The 25,683-nt window shown below is 42.1% G+C and overlaps 1 protein-coding gene across 14 annotated transcripts in view; it reads left to right on the top strand.

The window, feature by feature from the left end:
- The window catches only part of CALN1 (calneuron 1), a gene marked incomplete at its 3' end in the record, with an annotated part of 477,379 nt that overhangs the window by 306,873 nt on the left and 144,823 nt on the right, over nucleotides 1–25,683 (top strand). For all 14 annotated transcript variants that reach the window (XM_082358663.1, XM_082358672.1, XM_082358675.1 and 11 more), the window contains one exon: nucleotides 3,602–3,714. In XM_082358663.1, the coding sequence (XP_082214789.1) occupies nucleotides 3,602–3,714 (113 nt within the window). The remainder of the gene's footprint in view (nucleotides 1–3,601; nucleotides 3,715–25,683) is intronic.

Here is a 25,683-nt window from a genome sequence, read left to right on the forward strand (position 1 = left end):
CAGAGTTCCCTGTGGACCCTTGAAACGCACCAGTTCCACACGCTGCTCTCCCATCACCAGGGGTGGCAGGGGAGCTTTTGGAAAGGTGGGTGGTCTCTCTCCTCCTACCTGGAAGGTAGATTGTTTAAAGACAGCCTCATGCTGAGAAGCAGGTGTTTTGCTACGTCCTGTGGGCCCCCAACCCCATCCCATTGGACTCCCAGGGGAGTGTGGTGCCTACTACACTATGGGCAGGAGCTGCTGTGGCCCAGCTGGTGGACATATTTTTGTTAAGGTCTCATGAGGTCTGTTTTTTTTTTTTTTACACCTTTATTGGGGTATAATTGCTTTACAATGTTGTGTTAGTTTCTGCTGTATAACAAAGTGAATCAGCTATACGTATACATATATCCCCATATGCCCTCCCTCTTGCATCTCCCTCCCACCCTCCCCATCCCACCCCTCTAGGTGGTCACAAAGCACCGAGCTGATCCCCCTGTGCTATGCGGCTGCTTCCCACTAGCTATCTGTTTTACATTTGGTAGTGTATATATGTCCATGCCACTCTCTCACTTCGTCCCAGCTTCCCCTTCCCCCTCCCCGTGTCCTCAAGTCCGTTCTCTACTCATGAGGTGTTTGTAAAAAAAAATGATCCACACCCTCGAGCTTCTAAACTTTTATGAACTGTTGGACCTCGCCCTGGGTGACAGACACTTGGGATGAGGCCCACTGCTAATAGACCAACATCCCAGAGAGAGGGCCCTGGAAGGAGAACCATAGTACCTGGGACATTATCTAGTCCAGTGTTTCTTGAACTACTTCCTCTTCCTCCTCTTCTTCCTCCTCTTGTCCTGTCCCTCCTTCTTGACCTGTCACTCCCCCGCTCAGGTGCCTTTTAAGAAACTTGTTTCCCTAGTTGCCCTAACCCCATGGCATCTTATTATAATTGCACAGATATACTGTATGTATATCTGTTTATACACTGTGACGTTAGGAGGGCCACAAACCATAATATCTAAGTTATCGTTGGTCCCCTAAGAATCACTTTCCATCTCACGGAAGGTGGTGCTCTCTCTCTCTTGAGAATGCACCCTCCGGCCTGAGACTTTCTGGCCATCCAGAACCAGCTTTGACTAGTGGGCGTGGCTGGGGGTGAGCTGGGGGTTAGCGCGTGTATATAACAAGTGTGGTTGTCCGAGACTGGGAGCCTCGTGGTTCTCGCTCAGTAGGAACGCCAGCGAGACTGGGCCATTCTCATCTTCCTCCAGCTTCCAACTTTCCACTTTCACAAACGCTGGATGACTTATCTTTGGGCAAACATCTTGGTCTGCATTTAAGATCATTTCCTTGCTTTGTCTTTTTCTTTAAAAGTGAAGTTGTTAGGTACAAAAGAACCAGAATGTTACAGCATCTTGAATGCTGCTAGTCAACATCTGGATGAATATACCAGAGATGCGTCAGAGAGTCCATCTCTCATCTGCATCTCTGCCAGCACTGAGCAGTATTCTTTCTATAAGTATTTGCTCATTTGAAAGGCAAGATGCTAACTCATTGTCGCTTGAATTAGCCGTCTTATGATGACCAGCCAAGGTGAAATTTTGGATCCTTTCATCTTGCTGACAGGTGAGAGATACATCAATTTCCTCTCAGTAGTATACTGACTGCCCCACCCCACTTGGTGGCTTACTCTTCCCTTTCCTACTGACTTGTCTTGCTTCCCCTGTCCTCTGGGAAGTTTTATCTACACTGGGATCTGTTCCTAGACTGTCTGTTCTGAATTACTGACGTCTTGATGTTGACGTCTGCTTGGCTTTTGGAAATAGGTTTCCAATGAAGGCTCTTGGAAGGCAGTTGCGCTCCAGGAGTGGATTGATGTGTCTGCACTTTGGCAAACATGTATGCAGACACCTGGACTGTCCTCCCTGCCTGGGGCCAAGATGTGGTGAGCTCTTGGTGGAGACACCCTCCTGAGCTGTCCTAAGGGTGCAGAATGCCACATTGATGAGTCACTGAGGCTCAGACAATACCCTGAAGGTCTAATGTTGTCTAATTTGGCTCAAGTTCACCTTTGGTCAGTGTCAGCTCTAGTATGAAAGATCCAATGCATGTTGAACTGAGCAAAGGAAAAACAAACAAGCAAGAGACGTCATTCGGGCTTCCCTGGTGGCGCAGTGGTTGAGAGTCTGCCTGCTAATGCAGGGGACACGGGTTCGAGCCCTGGTCTGGGAGGATCCCACATGCCGCGGAGCGGCTGGGCCCGTGAGCCACAACTACTGAGCCTGCGCGTCTGGAGCCTGTGCCCCGCAACGGGAGGGGCCGCGATAGTGAAAGGCCCGCGCACCGCGATGAAGAGCGGTCCCCGCACCGCGATGAAGAGTGGCCCCCACTTGCCGCAACTGGAGAGGGCCCTCGCACGAACCGAAGACCCAGCACAGCCAAAAATAAATAAAATAAATAAAAATAAAAGTAGCTATAAAATTAAAAAAAAAAAAAAGAGACATCATTCATTCTCTAAGTGCATATTGAGCGCCTACCAGGGTGTCAGATATAAAGAAGTTTCAGACTGGGTCCCTGGCCTTGCAGAGCTCACAATCCAGGTGGGAGATAGGTGTGCAAATTAGTGGCTGAGATATAGGGTGATCTGTTCTAAATAGATGCACACTAAATTAGTAGAAGGGACAGAAAAAAGTGCCCAACTCTGTCTAGTGAGATGAGGAAGGGTCAGGAAAAATACAAAAAGAGAACATGATATTTAAGCTCCATTGTATAGAACAAGTTAGAGATCACCAGGTAGACGAATGGGGAAGGGCATCCCAGATGGAGGGAACAGCATGTACAGAGGTATGGAGCTCTGAAAGAGCATGGCATTTTGTGCAGAGGTGGGAAGCAAAGCGTGTCAAAAGGAATAGTGGGACTTGAATACCATCCTGAGGTGGTTTCCTTATTTTTGGTCAAAGATGCCTTTGAAGTTTATAAAGCACGGTCAGATATGCTTTGGGGGAAAAAGCACGGTCACATATGCTTTGGGGAAGTAAACTCAACTGTCTGGAAGAGAGTGTGGAGGCGAGAGTATGAGGGCAAAAGCCATTTTACTAGTAACATTGTAATTATAACTAGGAACTTTCATTCTTGGAAGCATTTTCCCACCACAGTCTTTTTGGAAATGGACTAGCAATTGGATTAACAAAAAAGGTAGAGAAGCCACAGGTATTTAAGAAGTGAAATCAGTAAGACTTGATGACTAGATTTATGTGTGATTGACAAGGATGAAGGAAGAGATAGGGATGAAGATGTGATTTCTCTCCTGTACAGCTGGGCAATTTGGGGTCCAGGTACAGCAGGTGTGAAGTTGTGGCCATTTAAGTGGGAGGTGTTGGTTGGGCATTTAGACACAGATACTGACAAATGATTAGGAATATGTGGTATTAGAGGTACTAACAGTTGCCAATTTCTTGTATTTCTTTTGGTATTTTAAGAATGAAGCCCAATTTTCAGAAATGGTTTCAGCTCTTCATTGATTGAGGTCATGCCATGGAGAAAAGCATGGAGATGTTTATTTCATTGGGTACCGTAGGTCAATTTCAGCTACTTTTCAACTCGTATTTATATCTTCTCCTTCCAGGGGATGGTCAGGTGGATTTTGATGAATTCATGACAATTCTTGGCCCCAAACTGGTGTCTTCAGAAGGTCGCGATGGTTTTCTTGGAAACACAATAGACAGCATATTCTGGCAGGTGAGTAAGAATTTTTTGAAAAATTAAGTTTGACAGTAAACATGTGTCTGGGACTAACATTTGACTGTGAATTCTTGAGCTTCTGTTCAGCATGTGAAGCTCCCTTCTGGGCTTGAGTGACATACATTCCTTGAACTGGACATCTAAGTTGAGATCCATACTAGGCCCCCTGAACAAAGAGTCAAAACTACTCATTTAAAGCTTGGAAGAGTGAACTATCTCCCTATTTTCCCTTATATCAAAAATAGTTTTACATTTTGGAGAAATGAGATTCCTCCACTTCTGATTCACAAAAGACTTTTTCCTGGGGACACTTAGAAAGCACATATTGGTATTACCTGAGCCCACTCTGTCCCTGGTTCCAGCAGATCCTTGCTGGGAGGATGGCATGGTTGCCTTGTGTGTTTAGATCCTAGCAATACTCTTAAGAGGACAGAATGGTTTTATCTAAAAATTTGCATTGGATGCTTCTCAATTTGCTTCTATTTCTATCTTGTAAAGTCTCTTAGGCAATTCCAAATAATACCTTCAAATTATTAATGTGCTATGAATCATTTCTCTATATTAGTTCTTTAGTCTTAAAATGTGACTATTATTTTGTGACTATGGAATTTGGGGAATGACTCATCAATAATTATTTTAAAAAATTAGGGACTCCCCTGGCGGTCCAGTGGTTGGGACTCTGCGCTTCCACTGCAGGGGGCGCGGGTTCAGTCCCTGGTCAGGGAAGTGGGATCACGCATGCTGCGCAGCGTAGCCAAAAAGAAGAAAAAAGAAAAAAAAATTGAGTTAATTTGTCAAGTTAAATTGAATTATTGTTTAAACATGTAAAATACCATTCAAACACGGTGTGGTTTCTTTAATTTCTTGATGTGTTTTTTTCCTTAACCAAAGATACTTCTCTGTATCTCTAGATAAGGATTGCAGTTGACATGTATCTCTAGTCTTATTCTGCTACCCATCTTGCATATAACCAACAAGTACTTAGTAAGGACTTGTTACTGGCCCTGTAGTCTAACAGTCACTATGGGTTTTACAAAAGATGCTTAAGACACAGTCCTGGCTATTTAAGAATTTGGTTGGGGAAACACAACTAAGAGAGAAAACAAAGAGTAATTAATTGGCTTGATAGTTACTAGACTGTAATCTCCTTGCAGCCAGGGACTTCATTGTTGTGGTGCTCTCAGCAGTTAGCCCATGTACTCAGCAGACCCTCAATAACTTTTTTTAAAATAAAATGAATAGAAGTTCAAGAAAGGAGACACATGTGGTCTTGAGAGGTCAGATAAGGCTTCAGGAAATGGGGGTACTTGCTTCAAACCTTGAAATAGTTGGGGGATTAAGTGAGAAAAGAAAGAAAAGAGAGCATCCCCAGCCTGTCACAATGAGAGTTTGAAAAAAGGTGGAGGCAATGAGCACAGGAAAGTCATTGACCATGAGGAAGATACGGTTGAAAGGGAAAGAGCTCAGGACCCACTGGCAGAGTGGATTTAGAGCCTGAGGAAAGAAGGGTTGAGATGACTGACTCCCAAGTTTCCCAACTGGCTACTACTGCCAGGAATACGATCATGGAGAAAAGACGTCTTTGTGGAGTTGAATTCTACATTGGACACGTTGAGGGTCAGTCCCCAAGGAAAGTCTGTGCACAGCTGAAATCAAGGATGGATCATGGGCGAGAGGCCAGGGCTGGGAACCCAGATTTGGGATTCGTCAGAGCTAGTGGGTGAAATTATAGTCAAGGATGTGCTCAACAAGGGAAGTCGTATACCTGAAGATGACCAGAGAGACAGGACCTGGTCCTGGAGGATATCCAGGGCAGGGGAGAGTGAGACATGGCGTCTGACCTCCACCCTGCTGATACCCATCAGGAGATCATCATCCCCCTGTGGTTATGATCAGCCCCGACTCTCCCTAGAGAAGGACCTCCATGACCCTACTTGCCACATGATCAGAATATTTCAGCGCTCCGGTAACCTTTCGATGTGGAAAGATAGACGGGTAGACTCCCCTGGCCAAAATCAAAAGTGAGCACATAGTGGGACTTCCCTGGGGATCCAGTGGTTAAGACTGCATGCTTCCAATACAGGGGGCACGGGTTCGATCCCTGGTCGGGGAACTAAGATCCCGCATGCCGCACAGTGCAGCAAAAAAAAAAAAAAAAAGTGAGCATATAGTTAAGAAGATGGAGAAACATTATTTCCCACCTGGCATCTTGCAGCCCATACAGATGTACTCTGTTTGAGCATCTGGGAGTTGCTTCTCTTCTCGGTTTCTCTTCTTCCCTGCGCTCCTGTATTGCCCCCTCTGAATGCTTTCTACCCTTTGCCTCTGCCTTCAGGGCCCACTCTAGCCTAGAAGGATGCTGCAAGCCCTTCCAGGCTCTAAGCATTCTTCCTGGCCCCGATCCTGAAGGGGAAGGAGCTGCAGGTACTTAATTATACCGTAAGTGGAGGCCTCACGTCTGCCAGATTCTTCCCAGTAGAGCATCTACACGAGGAAATATTTCTTTTGTAATATATTGATTGCCTCTTGCATAATTGGGACATGCTACTATGCTCATGAAGTCTCTGTGTTTTTGCCTTACCAAAGACCCTCCCCCTCACCCAGGGTGATAAGTGGGATGGGAAAAAGAGAATAAAAGGGGAAAATTCAATTCTGAAATATCTAAATGAATGTGGGACCCATGGACTGGTGGCTGTGACTTCCTCTCCTGCTGGTGCTCACCCAGCTCAGACTTGGACGACTAGCAAAGGAGAAAGACCATCAACCCCTTCTTGATAGTCAGCCTCCTCTGCTGCCTGCCCCCCATCTGCCCCTTCAGTGACAGTGTGAGAACACTGTACTCAGAACACCCAGAGCATCTGGTCCTTCCTGGAAAAAAAGCTCATATTCCCAGCACTTGAGTGATTTTTCAGGTTTAAAAGAAAGCTCCGTGTGTGCACAGGTATACGTGTGCACGTGCATCTGTGTTTACTTTGCATGTGTCTTTGTGTGTGTTTACTTTGCTGCCGTGGTTGAAGATGGTCTAGAAGAGGAGCAGCAGAAAGGCAGCTTTCTGCCTCTGAATTTCCAGGCAGGAGATTTTGATATCAGGAGTTACTGATATTCTAGAAAGGAGAAGACCATCCATTTGAGACACTGACAAGGCTTCCTGGGAGGGACAAAATCAGTTTCCTGTGGAAACAGACATGATGGTACACTTGGAAGGCCATATTAGTGATCTATTGCTGCATAATATGTTACACCAAAAGCTAGTGACATAAAGCAGTAAATATTTACTATCTCACTGTTTCTGTGGGTCAGGAATTCAGTAGCAGCTTAGCTGGGTGGTTCTGGCTCAGGGTCTCTGATGAGGTTGCAGTCAAAATGCTGGCTGGGGCTGTGATCATCTGAAGGCTTGACTGGGGCTGGAGAATGTGCTCTCAGGTGCTCGCTCATGTGGCTGGCAAGGTGATGCTGGCTGTTGGCAGGAGGCCTCAGGTCCTTGCCACACAGACCTCTCCGTGGTGCTGCTTGAGTGTCCACGTGACATGGCAGCTGGCTTCCAGAAAAACAAATGATCCAAGAGAGTACAAGGCAGAAGCTGTTATGTCTTTTATGACCTAGCGCTGGAAGTCAAACTCCATCATTTCTGCAATATCCTATTGGTTACACAGGTCATCCCCATTCAGTGGGGAGAGGACTACCTCCCGGTGATTACCCGGAGGCAGGGGTCATTGGGGACCACCTTGGAGACTGGCTACCACAAAGGGGGATGATTCTGCAATTGGGCTTCAACTTCTGAGCCGACATTGCTGCCACAGCCTTTCATTTTCCCTAGGCTTTGGTTTCTTCCTCCCTTAGAGGAAAACTGTGACCATGGCTGTTCTCTGTGTTCTGAGAAGTGATCCCACCAGGCCCTAGGCTCACCTTGCTAATTAAATCTGCTCTCAGTGCTCGCTCCTTACTGGCATTCTAGTCGACAGTGCCACGGGTACAATAAAATCAAATGGGATTCTGCAAAAACAGCTATTTATCGGTTGGCGCTCCTCCCAAAAGTTTTGAGCCTCTGGCTCTTTGTGAGAAATTGGTATCAGTGAGGGTGGAATGTAATTGGCTACTAATGCAGCCTCCTTTCCAAAGAGGTTGGCCTGAGGGCTACGAGCCGGAGTCTCCATCCTCCCAGGATACTCAGTCCCCTGGGCGTGAGGCTCACAGATTCCTTGGTAGCCACTTCAGAACCTCTCTCTCAAGCAGCAAATAATAACTTGTGAAATTCTTATTGCCTTCTTTCCCTTCACTCATCAAAGTCCTGTGTGTTGGCTGTGACCGCTGTGATGTAGTTGAGCAGGGCTTGTGAAATTATTTTTGAAATCAGCCTTAGGACTTGGTATATGTTAATGGTAGAGAGGAGGGGAGGGAGGGGCTGAGGGGGCCAGTCTCAGGATGGGCGGGGAGGGCTTTCATGCTCATTGCTTCAGGTCCATTGCAATCGCAGAGGAGCAGGGCCCTCAAAGTCACTTTGTCCCGCCCGTCACTCGCACCACACACCATGAGGCCACTTGTGCCCAAGAATGTGTCTTTAATGCAACAAGTGCTCCTGGCTGGCGGAGCATCTGCATCTCAGGTTCACCTGAGTCCCCACAGCAGCCCTTCATCTTTTCTCCTCCTTGACCTCCAGCGCTGTGCACAGCTGGGTTCCGCCCTGAGCTTGCAGACAGCACACAATGGCCAAGGAAATGACAAGCATCACGGGAGATCATGCAGCTCTGCTGATCTAGGTCCAGCCAACACTTCCGTTAAACTCTTCTCCCTCTGAAGAAAGAGACAGATGAGTCCTGCCCTTAGCTAGGAGAGGAGCCAGTGGTGTCGGCTTCTTGACTCACATTTTTATCTTATTCACAATCCAACTTCATTCATTAAGACTTGACTCAGAGTTTCTGACTTAAGAAATGAAACATTAATATTTAAGCAAATGGATCTGTTCACTGGATGGTGCTGGATGTGTGGGAACGGATCTGGGGCTGGAGATCGAGAACTAAGAAACTCACAGGGCTGCCTGGTCTTTGTGCTCCAGAGTACCCTTCGCTTGCCCATATGCAAGCAGGTCGTTATCATAGCTAGTTTATCTCACAGCTATGTGCAATGTCCAAGACACTGAAAGTTATCCTAACATAAAAGTGCCTGGGGCACCCGTCCCCAGATTTGGTCCAGATTAAGGCCTGCTTGCCACCCTGACTTCACCCGCGGGCCTGCTTAACATCCTTTCCAGCTGTCCATTCCTCCCCCACTGGTGGGATAAGACACAGCTGGGGAAATACAATACCTGCAGCTGCTCCCCAGGTACCTCTCCATGCTTGGCCGCTGTCCCTCCATCCCAAATTCTTACTCTGGCCTCATGTCTTTTCTGGTTTGGTTCTAGACTCTTGATCTCTGTTCCATGCTCTGATCTGGAGGCCAATCCTCCCCAGCCCAGGTCCCAGGCTTTAGCTTGGGACATTTCATGCGCTGGTCCCAGGGCCATGGCTGAGATGCACAGGGAGCTCGGTTTAAAATTCTTGACTCGGGACTTCCCTGGTGGTCCAGAAGTTAAGACTTCACCTTCCAATGCAGGGGGTGCAGGTTCGATCCCTGGTTGGGGAGCTAAGATCCCACATGCCTCAGGGCCAAAAAACCAAAACATAAAACAGAAGCAATATTGTAACAAATTCAATAAAGACTTTTAAAAAATGGTCCATATCAAAAAAAAATATGTAAAATTCTTGACTCAGTTCAGAATACTTGACATTCCATGTTCACAACACAGGAAAGAAACATTACACAGAGCTCCAGGTACAGTATGATTCCAAATCTGTTATGCATAAAAGAACTGGAAAGAAATATATCAAAACATTGACAGTGATGTTTCATGTGATAGGATGATGAGTGATCCCATCCTTCTGTATTTTTCAAAAGCTTGACAATGGGCATGCATTACTTCTATAATCAGAAAAAGAAAATTAAAGGGAAGAAAATAGAGTCCCCAGCTAGTCAAACATTTATTAAATACCTACAGTGTTTTCATCTGTGAAACTGTAGATTACCTGTCCTGTGAGGTCAACTGTGGATAAAATTATCAGGGAAAGCAAATGAAACAGAAGAAATCATATTCATTCGTATGAGGTATTTGTTGCACGGGGCCAAGACCTAGAAAATTCCAGGACTTTGACTTCTGTTCTTTGAAGGATAACTTGCATTCTAGCAGGCAGAGTCTGTCCTCACAACCAATCTGGCACCAACAGGATGGTCCTCCCCCCAATATTTTGTCAACGTGCCACTCTGTCAGAGTTTGCTGTTCTTAATCATCTCATGGAAACTAAATAGCTTTCAGCAGCCATGCCCATCATAAGGCCTGTTAGACTGACAGCGAACATTTGAATCCCCAAAGCGATTTTACTGCTTGTGAAATATGGAGCATGGAAAACATTAGTGTCTCAAAGTGGGTCTCAAGTGGGTCTCAAAGTGTGGTTCCTGAACCAGCCACATCAGCATCACCTGGGACTTGTTGGAAATGCAAATTCCTGGATCCCACCCCAGAAACACTGAACCAGAAACTCCAGGGTGGGGCCAGCTTCCGGGAGTTCAATATGCCCTCCAGGTGACTCTGATGCTCTCTCAAGTCTGAGAGCCGCTGAGATTTCAGTGATCCTGGCATATGGGGCAGGCATCTGGTCAGGCTTACTACTCAGACCTTGGTAATTTGGGTTTTTCTTTGATTTATCCATATTCATAAGCGTCATTGGTCTTTAGTCTATATAACAGCGTATGTTTCAACTGTTTTTAAAAGATGGAGGAATTACATGTCAACATATAACTAATTTTCTAAGCAGGAAATGCCTTTCTAAGCATTAAAGCAATGGAAGAATCATAAATAAAAACTATTAAGTTGAAAGAATATTTCAAAAAGTAATAGGAAAAATACAGCAATTAATAGACGAAGGTATATGTGAAGAGCATTTCTAAAAAATATGAAAACCTCTAGATATGACAATAGAAAAATGGGATAAGGAATAACAGACAATTGATACTTTAAACAAACATATTAAAACAATTTTCAGCCTCACTAGAAATCTAAGGAATATAAACTAAAATAGTAATTGGATAACAGTTTTCACCTATCAGGTTGGAAAAGAATAACACATATGATAATAGTACTGTCAAGATTAAGATAAAATGGGCAAACTCATATACTACTGGTAGAAATGTACATGGTAAAACTTTTCTGAAAACTATTTGGTGATACTTAGCTACAACTTTTCCAATGTTAAACCCTATAATTAAAAATAATTCTACATCTAAGACCCTGCATATGAAGTTAGTCAGAGATGTAGAAAAATGCACTTACAAAGATGGAATATTGTACAATTATTTAAAATAATATCTTCACTTTACAGTCTAGAGATTTAATTTATAGTATAATTACATTGCTGCTCTACATCTATTCTATATCCATGTATATTCATACAGAGACAAAAACTGGGGGAAATGTAATAATTCTTTTCTTTTTAACATCTTTATTGGAGTATAATTGCTTTACATTGTTGTATTAGTTTCTGCTGTATAACAAAGTAAATCAGCTATACGTATACATATATCCCCATATCCCCTCCCTCTTACATCTCCCTCCCACCCTCCCTATCCCACCCCTCTAGGTGGACACAAAGCACCGAGCTGATCTCCCTGTGCTATGCGGCTGCTTCCCACTAGCTAGCTATTTTACATTTGGTAGTGTATATACGTCAAAGCCACTCTCTCACTTTGTCCCAGCTTACCCTTCCCTCTCCCTGTGTCCTCAAGTCCATTCTCTATGTCTGCGTCTTTATTCCTGTCCTGCCCCTAGGTCCTTCAGAACCTTTTTTTTTTTTTTTTAGATTCCATATATATGTGTTAGCATATGGTATTTGTTTTTCTCTTTCTGACTTACTTCACTTTGTATGACAGACTCTAGGTCCATCTGCCTCACTACAAATAACTCAATTTCATTTCTTTTTATGGCTGAGTAATATTCCATTGTATACATGTGCCACATCTTCTTTATCCATTCATCTGTCGATGGACACTTAGGTTGCTTCCATGTCCTGGCTACTGTAAATAGTGCTGCAGTGAACACTGTGGTACACGACTCTTTTTGAATTGTGTTTTTCTCAGGGTATATGCCCAGTAGTGGGATTGCTGGGTCTTATGGTAGTTCTATTTTTAGTTTTTTAAGGAACCTCCATACTGTTCTCCATAGTGGCTGTATCAATTTACATTCCCACCAACAGTGCAAGAGGGTTCCCTTTTCTCCGCACCCTCTCCAGCATTTGTTGTTTGTAGATTTTTTGATGATGGCCATTCTGACTGGTGTGAGGTGATACCTCATTGTAGTTTTGATTTGCATTCTGACTGGTGTGAGGTGATACCTCATGGTAGCTTTGATTTGCATTTCTCTAATGATTAGTGATGTTGAGCATCCTTTCATGTGTTTGTTGGCAATCTGTATATCTTCTTTGGAGAAATGTCGATTTAGGTCTTCTGCCCATTTTTGGATTGGGCTGTTTGTTATTTTGATATTGAGCTGCATGAGCTGCTTGTATATTTTGAAGATTAATCCTTTGTCAGTTGCTTCGTTTGCAAATATTTTCTCCCATTCTGAGGGTTGTCTTTTCGTCTTGTTTATGGTTTCCTTTGCTGTGCAAAAGCTTTTAAGTTTCATTAGGTCCCATTTGTTTATTTTTGTTTTTATTTCCATTTCTCTAGGAGGTGGGTCAAATAGGATCTTGCTGTGATTTATGTCATAGAGTGTTCTGCCTATGTTTTCCTCTAAGAGCTTTATACTGTTTGGCCTTACATTTAGGTCTTTAATCCATTTTGAGTTTATTTTTGTGTATGGTGTTAGGAAGTGTTCTAATTTCATTCTTTTACACGTAGCTGTCCAGTGGGAAAATGTAATAATTCTGACGCTACTAATTATTATGGATTGGAATAAAGGTGAATGTAAATTTTCTTTGTCCTTGTATGTATTTTCCAAAATTTCTGCAATTAGGCCATAGGATCTATTCTGTTATTATTCAGCAAAGTTAACGAAATCTGAAGTTAACAAAATCACATTGTAAAACAACTGTTTTCAGTGGCAAAAAAAGTGATTGGATTTTCTAATACACTTGCCCACTGTTATGGTAAATAAAGCACAAACTTTACATGAGAGTACACAAGCATCTAGTCAGAATGGCAACCGCCAGCTGCCAGGAGGAAAGGAATTCAGGTTGAAGCCTCTGAGAGGCAGCTGCCCCCCAAAGCAGCTAGGTGGCCCCTTGTTGTAGAAGCCACAGGATGCCCAAGGCCGGCTGCAGCCTCCCACTGTATCAGTTACCTTATATCCATTTAGTATGCCGAAAACGTACCCTTTAGAAGAATGTCTGAATTGATTTCATAATCAGAAAAAAAAAGTTGAAAGTAATTTTAAATATCATTTCTAAATAATTTCATGATGAGTCTGTGGCTGGGTTGGGTTGACAAGTTACCTCAGCCGAAAAGAGGAAAACGGCACTGGTCATATTATCAGGAAAGTCCTGGCACCAGTAACTTAATTCTCATGTCTAGTGAAACCTTCCCAAGTTTTATGTAAAGTTATTTTCTTTTATTCAATCTACTTACCCTTAAGGATCTAACACACAGGGTTTATATGTAATATGTATATACTGTAGACCTCAGAAAAGCATACATTTTCATTAAAAGATACCTAAATGGGGACTGATTCTATCAACGGTAGAATCTTGCATTCAAGTTCAGAGGGAGCAGGGAAAGGCACAAGGCAGGCGTGAAGCCGGTGGGGACCTCTTGCGGTCAGGCAGATGAATCCTCTAAAACCCACAAGTGGCACCCAGAGGCAGGCTTCTGAAGGGGACAAGGGTCTCCTGTGCTTCAGGGGTGGTGTCCTGGTGGCACTATTTTTTTAAAACCATTTTCTTGAGTTATGATTGACATACAAAAAGCTGTACATGTTTAATGTACAGAACTCAAAGAGTTTGGGGATAACTATACACCTGTGAAACCATCACTACCATCAAGGCCATAAACATATCCATTTCCCCCTGAAGATTTCTCTTACCTTATTATTATTGTTGTTGTTGTTGTTATTTGTGTGTGGTAAGAACACTTAACATAAGATCTACCGTCTCAGCAAATTTTAAGTATACAATATTGTTAGCTATAGGCACTATGCTGTATAATAGATCTCCAGAACTTTTCTTATGTTGGCCTGAAATAAACAGACTGCCAGATATTTCTCCAGCAAAGGTGGGTTTATTTGGGATCAGGATCAGCAGAGAATTGTAATTCAGGGGTTGCAACCATGGTGAGCCACGTGCAAATCCCCCCACGGCAAGGGAAGGAGACGCTCTTATAGAGAGGAAAAGGAAGTTGGGAGGGCTATAGTAAACAAAGGGTCCAGGGCTTTTCTTGCCAGGAAATGAGTCTTCTTGGGCTCTGCTATCATCACAGGGCATGAGAGCTCCCCCTTCTGGTCTCCCAACTCTACTTAATTGAGGTTTCTGTTTATTTTTTACAACTGAAACTTTGTACCCTTTGACCATCACCTCTCCACCTCTATTCCCAGCCCCTGGCAACCACCATACCACTGCCTGTTTCTATGAGTTTGACGAATTTAGATTCTACACGTAAGTGATATCATACAGTATTTGCTAGACACACCTTCTGACCATGGCTCCAATGATCTTGATGCCGCAGGACCGAGTTTCTGAGGTTCACAAATGCACCAGGGTGGCAGGGAGAAGTGACCACAGTAACTCTTCCATCTGGTCCAAGCTCCTGGCCCTCCCTCGGCTATGCACTGAGCTGTAGACCCCATGCTTGCTTGTTGCAGTACCACTGTCTTTTTTTTTTTTTCCTATTTTTACTATTGCAAATAGGATTTTTTCATTGCATGTTTCTAACCACTTTCTGCCAGTATAGTGGAAAGCAGTTTTGGGGATTCTGGCTTTTATCTTGCTTCCTTACTGAATTCACTCATGAGAGAATTAGCAAATTCTCACTACAGAATTAGAGATTTTCTTAGGTTCTCTATGTCTGCTGTGACTTTGTCCACAAATTGCAGTGATTTTGTTTCCTCCTTTCTGGCAGTGTCTATCTTAGTTCCATTTGTATTGACTGAAACCTGTTTATTAGTAATACACAAGAAGGGTGAAATGTGATATTAGGAAATTGACATCTTACTTACCAATAGTTTTTTAAATTGTGAATATATGATAGCTTTTACCAAATGTCCTTTTAATCTCTAATAAGAGGATCATGTGATTATTCTTGTTTTCACTTACCGATATGATTTAATGATTACTAAATTCCCTAATTTACATTCCTAGGATTTACATTTGCTCTTATGGCAGGTCATTTTCTTAATATAATTTAAATTTCTAGTGTATTTTAAAACTTTGATTTGCCATCAATTTTGATTTTTTTCCTCTGTATTCATAAATAAAAGGAGGCTGTAGTTTGCACAAAACTATAACTGTCATTGTCAGGTTTTGAAACATAGTTATTCTAGCATGATAAAATTAATTTGTCAACTTTCTTTTTTGGTGATCCACAATAAATTCTACAGTATGGAGTTGATTTATGACCTTAAATTTGAGCAGGTTAGTTCATAAAACTACCTTGATCTAGTGGTAGGGTTTTTGGTTTTGGTTTGGGGATTTTTTTTTTTTTTGAGGTATTTCTTAATGATAAGTTCTAATTATTCGTTACTCTGCTTTGAAATTTTATATTATCTTCAGGAAGTTTCCAATTTCTCAAAATTACTTAATTTATTAGCATTTACTTGTACATAGTATTGTTTAAAATTTTCTTTGCAAGTACTATTTTACCATCATTATAGCCTCTCTTAATTGTAATTTTTGTTTTTCTCATTTTTTATTAATCTGATTTGCCAGAAATTTGTCTATTTTATTGATTTTTTGGAAAAAATGTACTCTTCAACTTAATTAACAATTCTTTTTTTTTGTTTTTCCTGTTTCCTATTCTGGTATCTTCAACTTTGATCTTCACTTCCTTTTTCCTATTTTCTTGTTGTTATTATTTATAAACTTCTGCATTAAATGACTATTTCACCTAGTTTTGTCTTTTTTTATTCATGAAAGAATTTAGATGTGAATTTTCCTCTTAGTATAGCTTTATCACCATCCTGGGATTTTGATATGTAGTGTCTACCATTTACTCTATGGTCTGTAATTATAATTAATATCTTTCTTCACTCAATATTTATTTGGGATAATATTACTTCATACTATGTTTAAACATTTGTTATTAATTTATCATTTTATTGCACTGTAGTCATAGAAGATCACTTATGTCATCGCTTCTTCATGCTATCTACTGTGTTCATTTACTGCATCTCAGTATGTGTTCAGTTTCTGCAAATGAAACATGACAACTGAATACACTGCTTTCACTGTTTGTAGGAAATAGAGCTATTGATATATGCCCCCTTTCCAGTAATAATTAAAATCTTGAAGTCCTGGTTTATTTTATATCTATTCAATCTGTCTTAGATTGATAGTATTAAGGTCTATCTCAATTCTGTTTCTGTCATTTTCTGTGTGTGTGTGTGTGTGTGTGTGTGTGTGTGTGTGTGTGTGTCTTATTGAAAGCCTCTATGGGGCAGTGTGGATATAGTGGTGAACAAGAGACAAGTCACTTGTTCTCATGGAATTTATATTCTAGTGTAGAGGGTAGGGGAGTGATAGACATTAAAGCAATAGATAATAATAAATAAGATAAACTCAGATAATATTAAGTTCTTTGAAGTACATTAAATAGGATGATATAATCGAGGGCAGTCAGGGTAGGTACTACACAGCTTTGAACAGAGTGTGAAGAGAAAGCTGCTCTGAGGAGGTGATATCTGAACTTACCCCTAAATCGTGAGGAAGGTCCAGCTGTGCAAGCTGTGGGGGAAGTGCTCACCGCCGGGAGGCAACAGCAAATTCTAGGGCCCTGAGGAGGGAGAAGCTTGACTCCAGCTTGGTGGGCAAGTGGTTGGAGATGAGGTTGGAGATGCTGGGGTAGAGATCAGCTCTTGTGGGACACCGTGGGCTCTGCATTGGGATCTAGGTTCAGCAGAATGTGATTGAGACCAATCTAACAGTGGTACAAACAGAATAGAAGCACATATAAATCACTCTTACCAAGCTCTCTGCTGCCATCTGGTTCATTGTTCTGAAATCCTAGAGTGTTGCCCTATCCATGTGGCTTACGTCCACATCTGCATTCCACCCATCAGAAAGCCAAGGAAGGGAAAGGGAGCACAAGTCTTTGAAGAAGTTGCACCCAGCACTTCTACTTATGTCCCATTGGCCAGAAGTTAGTCACGTGTTTGACCAGAAGTTGGTTATGCTGCCACACCCAGCAGCAAGGCATGTTGGGAAATGTAGTCTTTCTTTTGGACGGCCATGTTCCCAGATTCTTATATTGAGAATTTTGTTGCTATTAATAGTGAATTGACTCTTAGGGGAGAACGTTGTGTCTCAGGTCCCATCAAGACAAGCAGTTTGGATGTGATTTTATGTAGAAGCAGTACTACTTGGAGTATGTTAAGCAATGGAGTGGTATATTTTAATTTACATGCAAAAAACATCACTACTGCTGGGTGGAAGGAATATAGGGGGGAAGAATGGGGCTGGGGACTCAGGAAGTTATTTCAAAAGTAGGAGAGACATGCTGATGGCTTATACTAGGGTGGGAGCAGCTGGGTAGTGAGAAGGGGGCAGGTACAGGCTTCATGTATTTTGAGTCTCTCTTTTTTTGGTGGGTCCACATTTAAGATCATATGTACTCTTACTGATCCTCTTGGTGGGTTGATTCTTTTACTATTATGTAATGTCCTCTTTGCCTCTAGTACTTTTCTTGCTCTTAAGTCTACTCTATTGGATATTAATATAGCCACTCCTGCTTCTTAAAATTAATATTTGTATGGTATACCTTTTTCTATCCTACCTATGTTGTTGAATTTGTAGTAAGTTTCTTGTAAACAGCATACAATTGGGCTGTGTTTTTTATCTATCCTGTCAGCCTGTTTTTTGATTGATGTAATTTGACCATTTCTATTTAATTTTTGAAGTGTGTAAGTCTACCCTTTTATTATTTGTTTTCTGTTTGTTTCCTCTTGGTTCTTGTTTTTCTTGTCTTATCTTCCTGCAGGTTACTTGAACATTTTTAAGAATCCCATCTTGATTTAGTTATAGTATTTTTGAATGTATCTCTTTGTATAGTTTTCATAGTGGTTGCTCTGGATATTACAGTATACATATGTGTCCTCACAATCTACTTGTATCAACATTTTGCCTCTTTGAGTGGAGTGTGAAAACAGCACTTGCATTTAGGTTCTTTTGCCTTCCCACTTTTAAATATCATTGCCTTGAGTGTCAGATGGTATTATAATTTTTGTCCCAATCATTAAATATTGTTTATAAAACTCATGAGGAAAAGAATAGTCTATTGTATGAACCCAGAATATTTTTATTCTTTCTGTTATTCCATCTTCCTTCTTGATTCTCCAAGATTCTTTATTTCATCATTTCTTTTTTAGTCTGAAGAACTTCCTTTAGGCAGTTTTTAAGGGTAAATTTGATAATGACAAATTCTTTTAGCTTTTCTTCATCTGAGAATGTCTTGATTTCCCCTCATTCCTAGAGGATAATTTTGCCAGTTATATACTGCAGATGATAGTTTGTTTTTGTTTTTTTTTTCTTTCTCAGAACTTGAAAAATGTTATGCCACTTCCTTCTGGTCACCATGATTTCAGAGGAGCAATCTGTTGTGTTTGAATTGTTTTCCCACTGTAGGTAATGCATCATTTCTCTCTGGCTGCTTTCCAAAATTTTTCTAAGTTTTTAATTTTTCAAAGTTTAATTATGAAATGTCTTGGAATGGATTTATTTGGGGTTCATCCAGTTTGAGGTATGATCAACTTCTTGAATTTGTAGATTTGTGTTTTTCACCAAATTTGGAAAATTTTAGCCACTTCTTTGAACACTCTTTGCCTACCACTCTATGATCCCTCTCCCTGGACTCAGATGAGTGTTGGAACTTTTTATTGTCCCACAGGTCCCTGAGGTTGTTATTTTTTTCATTTAGTCTATTTTCTTTCTTTGTTCATATTGAGTGAACTCTATTGATCTATCCTCAAGTTCAGTGATTCTAACCTCTGTCCTCTCTACTCTGCTATCCTGTCCAGCAACTTGTTTTATTTCTGCAATTGTATTTTTCAGTTCTAGAATTTTCATTTGGTTCTTTTTTATAACTTCTATTCCCTTGTTGAGATTTTTTCATTTGTTTCAAGAGAGCTCGTGATTGATTGTTGGATTTTTATGATGCTTTCTTTAAAATCCTTGTTAGGTAATTTCAACATCTGATTCATCTCAGTGTTCACGTGCATTGAATGTCTTTTCTCATTCAAGTTGTGATTTTCTTGGTCCTTGATGTGATGGGAGGTTTCTATTATAACCTGGACATTTTTCCTAATATGTTAATGGATTCTGGATTCTATTTAAATCTTTTATTTTAGGAGGCAGTCACCCTCTTTAGGATTAACATGCAGGTCCTGTCTTACTTTTGTTGTGCCATGGTTCCAATGACAGCTTCCTTTCAGAGCCTTTGTGGTGATATTTTGGTCTCCTTAGTTTATCTGGTGCTGCAGGGGCTCCCAATAGTCCCTCCTCATGCTTCTCAAGGGGTGGAAAGGATTTCCTTAGGCCAGGATGACAGGTGTCTTTCCTTGGGGGAGGAGACCCTCAGGCAAGAAAGGAGTGGTTTCCTTAGCCAAGCGTGTCTCGTGGTGGGATTCTCCCCTGCCTCTGGGGAACAAACAGTGCTTCCCAGGCCTTGTTGAGATCCCATGTGCTTGTTGAGATCCACTTGATCCAGTGGATCCACAATGAGATCCATTTTGCTGTTGCCCCCAGTCTCTGGGCAGGGGTGGAGAGTTTCCATCCCATGGAGACAGAGGTTTCCTGGGTCCGGCCATTTGTTTGGGTGAAGGTCCTTTTTGCTGTGGCTACCTTGTTAATCCCTATGGGTGAGGGGAATTTCAAGCCTGCTAGGGAAGGAAAGCACTTCCCTTGGCTGTTTATTGTTAGTGAGGCTCCCAGTAGATCCCCATGGCCCTTTGTGGGCTTGCCTGATGTGATCTAAGGGACTCCCAGGCAGTCTGGGGGAGGACTGAGCCTACCTTCTGTTGCTAGGTTCAGGGACAGGAAATGTCAGATATAGATTGCTTTCTTCTGTTGGGTGGGAGAATGTAAAACGTCCTGCCACCGTGTTGTTCCTCCAGGGCTGGGCCCCAAACTGGTTCACCTTCCTTTTAGCATCTTTGGGAGTTCTCCTTTGGTTATCTCTTACATTATTTCCACAGGTTATAGTTGTAGTTGGCAGGGAGAAGCAGGGAGAAACGGGTCTACACCATGTTGCCTGGGCTAAAAGTCCAATCAGCTCCTTTAATCATTAAATACTCTTTTTCCAGAATATTTTTGGTCTTGGTGTTTAGTTTTGTCACCACATTTACAACAGTTAATTTTGCTTATCTCTAAGCAGTTTTTATTTACACTGTCATTGCTTTATACTTTAAAACTCTTATATTTGAATTGTTAATTATATAATTCATCTCTCAGTTGACTGGAGAACTTTTTTTTGGTCTGTAATTTTTCATAGTGGGGATCAGAGGATTACTTAAGAGAGGTGTTTTTCAAGCCCTTTGCAGACTTAAAAATATCCTTCTGTTAACTTTGCTCATGAAGGAAAAACGGTTGAATATAGAGTTCTTGGGTCATAAAATATTAACCTCAATATCCTATAATCATTTTTCATAGTATTTTACATAGAACTCTGCTTTTCCAGAAGCTTCCTAGAAGGAAAATGCAAGTTCCTTGGTCAAATAAATGATAGAAATGCTTCCTATTTCAAGCAGTTCACCTCTTGGAGATTCATAATGTCCATTAGTTTAGTGAAAACTCTGATACTGCCTTCATTTGAGAAACTGATTTAATTTTGTTTAGCCTATTGCTGCAGTGATGATGGTGGGCTCCCTTTTTGTGCTTTTCCTATTAATACTTATATGCTTAATACTTTCAGTTATAAGTAAGAGGAAACCTAACCCTAGATTCAATGGTAGACATAGATCTAATTTAGTAAGAAGTCTGGAGTGGGCTGTCGGCTCAGTAATGTCTGGAGTGGGCTGTCGGCTCAGTAATGTCATCCCGGGCCTCTGAGCCTCAGTCAGTCTTCCATTCCTCATTCTCAGCCTGTTGAAAGCTCATCTTCATTCATGTTGCCTTCTGGATGCAAGACAGCTGCTAAAGCTTTGGACACCAGAACTGTATTAGGAATGGGATGGAGGTGGCAGAAAAAGGTCTTTTTCTGAGAATGGTTCTCTTTCTTAAAAAACAAAGGGAAGGCTTTCTCAGAAGGCTCCCAGCAGGTTTTCCCTTTAAATCTCATCAGCCAAACAGAATCACATGCCTACCGCTAGCTGCAAAGGAGGCTGACAAGATGGGTACCTGGCAGAGAAGAATGTGACAGCTTAGATCTGTTATGATCCACCCTTGGGGTTCGACTCATTGTTCTGAATCAGATCAGGTTTCTTTAAGAAAGGAAGATGGCAGGTAATTGGATGCTGGGTACACCACAAATGGTGCCCGCCACAACCTTCCTCTAAGTAAAATGGTGGGCAGAATGCGTCACTGGAAATACTTTTAGGTATCTGTCCACTGTGTTTTGTACTTTGTAGGGAAGAAGTTGGAGGATGTCTTGATTATATCCCTCATAAAGAACCTGCTTTGTTTTGCCCGATGCTTATAACTTTTCTTATTTATTTATTTAAAATCATATTGGGTAGAATGAGTCTTTTTTATTACTTTGCCTGGATCTCAGACAGCTCTTCTGACATGTGAACTCAGGCCTTTCTTCCACCCAGTACAGTTTTCTATTATTATCTATTAAATTTTTGCTTCTTCTCTTATTGTTTTGTTTTCCTCCTGTGCGACAGATAAAATTCTTCAGTTGAACTTCTGTTCCCTTCTTTCTTATTTGTCAGTTTCTCTCTGTTTCATTCCTTTTCCCTCCTAATTCTGAGAAGGTCTAAAGTTGGTCCTTTGCATATTAATCCTGTATCACCTTCAATGTAATTTTAATTTTGCTCTTGGCTTTCGAGTTTCTTAACATTCTTTTTTTTTTTTTCCTTATTTAAATTTCCTTTTCTGTTTCTTTCTTTCTTTCAGCATTTTTCTCCTATAGCTTCCTATTTCTGTTTCATAGTGACCACATCCTCTTGGATATTTTGAAGACTCTAAGGTATTTTAAAGTATCATTTTTTTTTGAGAAAAAAATGATTTTTTCGGAGTTACTGTTCCCCCTGTAATCAGGGTAATGTTTATTTTCCCTTGTTCTTCATTATCTTTTCAAAAGTACTATGTTAAAATTTTTTTCTGATCCACGTTGCCCCAATGTCCTGGGATTTGTCACAGAGCACAGAAGTTGTTTAGCGTGGTTTCCCAGCTTCTTCAGGACTGTTTTTCCTCTTGTGGCTCAGATGGTGTAGTTGGTGCTTTCTTTCCACATTCATCCCCAGGACCATGGCCATTAGTGGAAACTCCTCCCAGATTTTGGCCTGTGGTCTTCTCTTATCTTCAGTTCACAGTTGGTCTGGCTGCCTTTCCTTTTTATTTACTTCTGTGTATATTCTTTGGGGAAATTAGCAAGCAAATTTAGTTTGACACTGGGCCAGCACTCCTATCCAGTTGGTGGAGACTTGAGAAATTCCCAGGAAGGCAGTATGCAGTAATAGGAAAAAGCCCAGGGCTTTTGAGGCAGACAGTCTTCCTCTCAGATCTGCCTCTTGCTTGCTGTGTGACTGTAAGCTCGTTACTGTACCACTTGGAGCCTCTGCTTCCTTAGCTATAATAGGAATATCCAGGTGACAATGATATTGAGAATCAAATGAAAACCACATCTGAGGAGCTTGTAAGTTCTGTCCCCTCCCTCCTGTTCCCGATGTTCCACAGTGAAACAGCAAGCATCCAAACTTCTTGCAGATAGCTCTGCTCTCATGGCCCAGACACTGTCCTGTGCCTGGACCCCATTCTCCTAGTGGGGACTTCTTCATATTGAGAGACCCATTCCACGTGGACAGTGGGCTTGGGATGCTGAATATCTTTCCTGAGATACCCCTCTGCCAACTTTTCTCTGCCAGGCAGGACTCTCTCAATGTTCCTTTTTGAGAGTCAGAGTAATGTAATGGTTAGGATCACAGGCTGCTTGTGAGTTCTGGATCTGCCTCTGCTGGGCTGTGGGACCACAGTCAGCCTCCGAGTCCTCCTCTCTACTTCATTTTCCTCATGTTGAAAATGGTGATAGTGATATACATGGGTTAACTGAACCATGTGAAGCCCTTAGATCACTTCCTGACACATGGCAAGTATGATATCAGTGTTTGCTGCCGTGATGATGGTGATGATGATAATGATGCTGATGTTGATGCTGATGGCGGCCGCCAGCATCATTGTCATTAGACCTTCCTGCTGCAGAGCGCCACATCTGGACACACCCCTTTCTGCGAGCCTGATGCAATCATCATCGCTGCATCACCCCTCCTCGCCCTCCTACCCCTGTGCCTGTTGGCCCCCCGAGTTGCACTTGATGCCCTTCCTGGTCTGCCTTGCCCTACAGCGGTCACCTTGTCCACTCCCAGCTATATTTGCACCAACACTGTGAAAGATGAAGGATGGAGACTGCAGAGTCTCTGTCCTTGGAGACGTTGCAAAAGAGACAAGCCCGCCATCCAGAAAGATTTAGACATTTATCTGCCTACAGACAAGAGACTGAACAGATGCTCCTTCAAGGTCATGCCTCTGCTCAGAATCTTCCAAAGGCTCCACTTCTCCCTCAAGACAGAGTCCGGGTTCCCAAACTCCTTCCCATCTGCCCTGCTCACCTCTTGAGCCCAGGGCCCCAGGCAATGACCTCAAAAGCCTCCCCAGGGAGACTCCAAAACTACTCAGAGTCCGGGCCACACCCCACGTCCTCGTGCCTCCATGCCTTCCCACTGGTGCTCACCTTTGCCCAGACAGCCCCTCCCTTTCTGCCTGCATCCCTAAACCTGGGGAAACCCTAGGCATCCCCACCAGGAGATATAGCCTGCGTGTCCTTCAGCCCCCACTGGGGAAACAGTTGGCCTGCCCATCCCTGGGGCCCTGCTCCCCAGTCCCCACAGCCTCCGCTTATGTAACAGCACGTGGACCATCGGCCTGAACCAGTGATTTCTTATGGTAACAGGATGCTGAGTAGGCACCATTTGTGACATCACCAAAGCACAACTTTCTGTTCTCTGTTGCCCTTTTACAACGTATCTGGTCGCAGGTACCCTGCCCCTAGATGAAAACCCTGGCAGCCTGTGACTTTTTGTTCACAAGACCCTTAAGAATGAGATATTTAGCTGATACGGAAAAGCACAGAGCAAATAGAACAAACACGGTGTTACGTAACCCATCACCCATATTGAACAAATGGTCAAGTGATGCAATATTTGCTTCAGAATTTCTTAAGAAATTAAATACTATAGACACGGGCTCATGTTCCTTCCTTTCGCCCATTAAGCTGAAGTTGGGTTTTATCTTTTCTATTCATATTTTTAGACTTTTACTTTGTACGTATGTTCTGTGAACAATCGTTTCTTTTACTGCTTTACATGAAAGGTATCAACTGGAGGGGGGGTGCCTAGAAAGAGCAAGACTTTCATCTCTACTCAGCCAGGTTCCCGTGCACTCTGTGTGTCTAGAACAAGGTCTCATCCTAACGTTTCATCTAAGTTGTGTAATATTGTAACTTGCTGGGTTTTTGTTTTTATGCAAGGTGCTTTTTAAGATTTATCCATGTTGATATGTGTAGATCTAGATTATTTTAAATGCTGCAAAGCAGTCCATTTACCATCAGTGAGGTCATCAATCTCATACCCTGGGTCATTTAGACTGTTTCCAGGTTTTTGTTATTATAAAGTAGTGCTGCTATTAAAATCTCCTTGAGTACCTGTGCATGAGTTTCTCTAGGACATATACCTGGAATTAGAATCGCTGTGTTCTGGGGATACACGTCTTCAGCTCGGTTAAGAATTGTCCAGTTGTTTTCCAAGAGCTCGTTTCAATTTACAACTCCACCCATACTTCATGTGGCCCCACTTACCCTCATCCTTGGCAACTTAATCTTTGCCAAGATGCAGAATGTGAAATGGCATTTCTTGGTTGTTTTAGTTTGTTCTGCCTGTAACACTGGAGAGGGTGACTGTTTTCCCCCTATGTGTATTGGCCATTTGGGTTTTCTCTTTTGTGATTTGCCCATTTATATTCTTTGCCAGATTTTCAATTTAGTGGTGTGTCTTTTTTCTTATTTATTTGTTTGACTCATTGTTCTACTCCTACTTCTGGGTGACTCAGTTCTCCTGGGTACTAGCAAAGGTAGAGAGAATAATTTAAGCCTGGATTGTTACAAACTCAAGCCAAATCACCACTTCCCCCAGGACAGAGAGAACTTCCATTTTTTCTCCGGTAGAAGAATCTAGATGAAATGAATAAAACAATCAAGATAGCGTGGCTCAGTAACTGCTGGATTGGTAACTCCATGGTTTATTTCTTAACACTGGTGTAGCCAGGATCACTGTATGTTGGAATTGGTCTGCGTTACTTGTATGCTCTTCTGAGTTCTTGGGGGCCAGTTAACCCTTCTGTATATAACTCAAGGTGTTCCACTTTATAACACCATTCTTTTGCTACTTTTGCTATTGTGATTCTTAAGGGGGACTCACTAAATCTCTTCAGATAACTGTTTATTTCATGGGATGAGTGCTCCCGACGCCATGGTAGCCCAGCATGGGTGACACACCTTGCAGCTTTGATAGAACATTTAACCCTGCTT

The sequence above is a fragment of the Balaenoptera borealis genome, assembly GCF_965194805.1.
Source record: "Balaenoptera borealis genome assembly, chromosome: 16".
NCBI classification, from domain to species: Eukaryota; Metazoa; Chordata; class Mammalia; order Artiodactyla; family Balaenopteridae; genus Balaenoptera; species Balaenoptera borealis.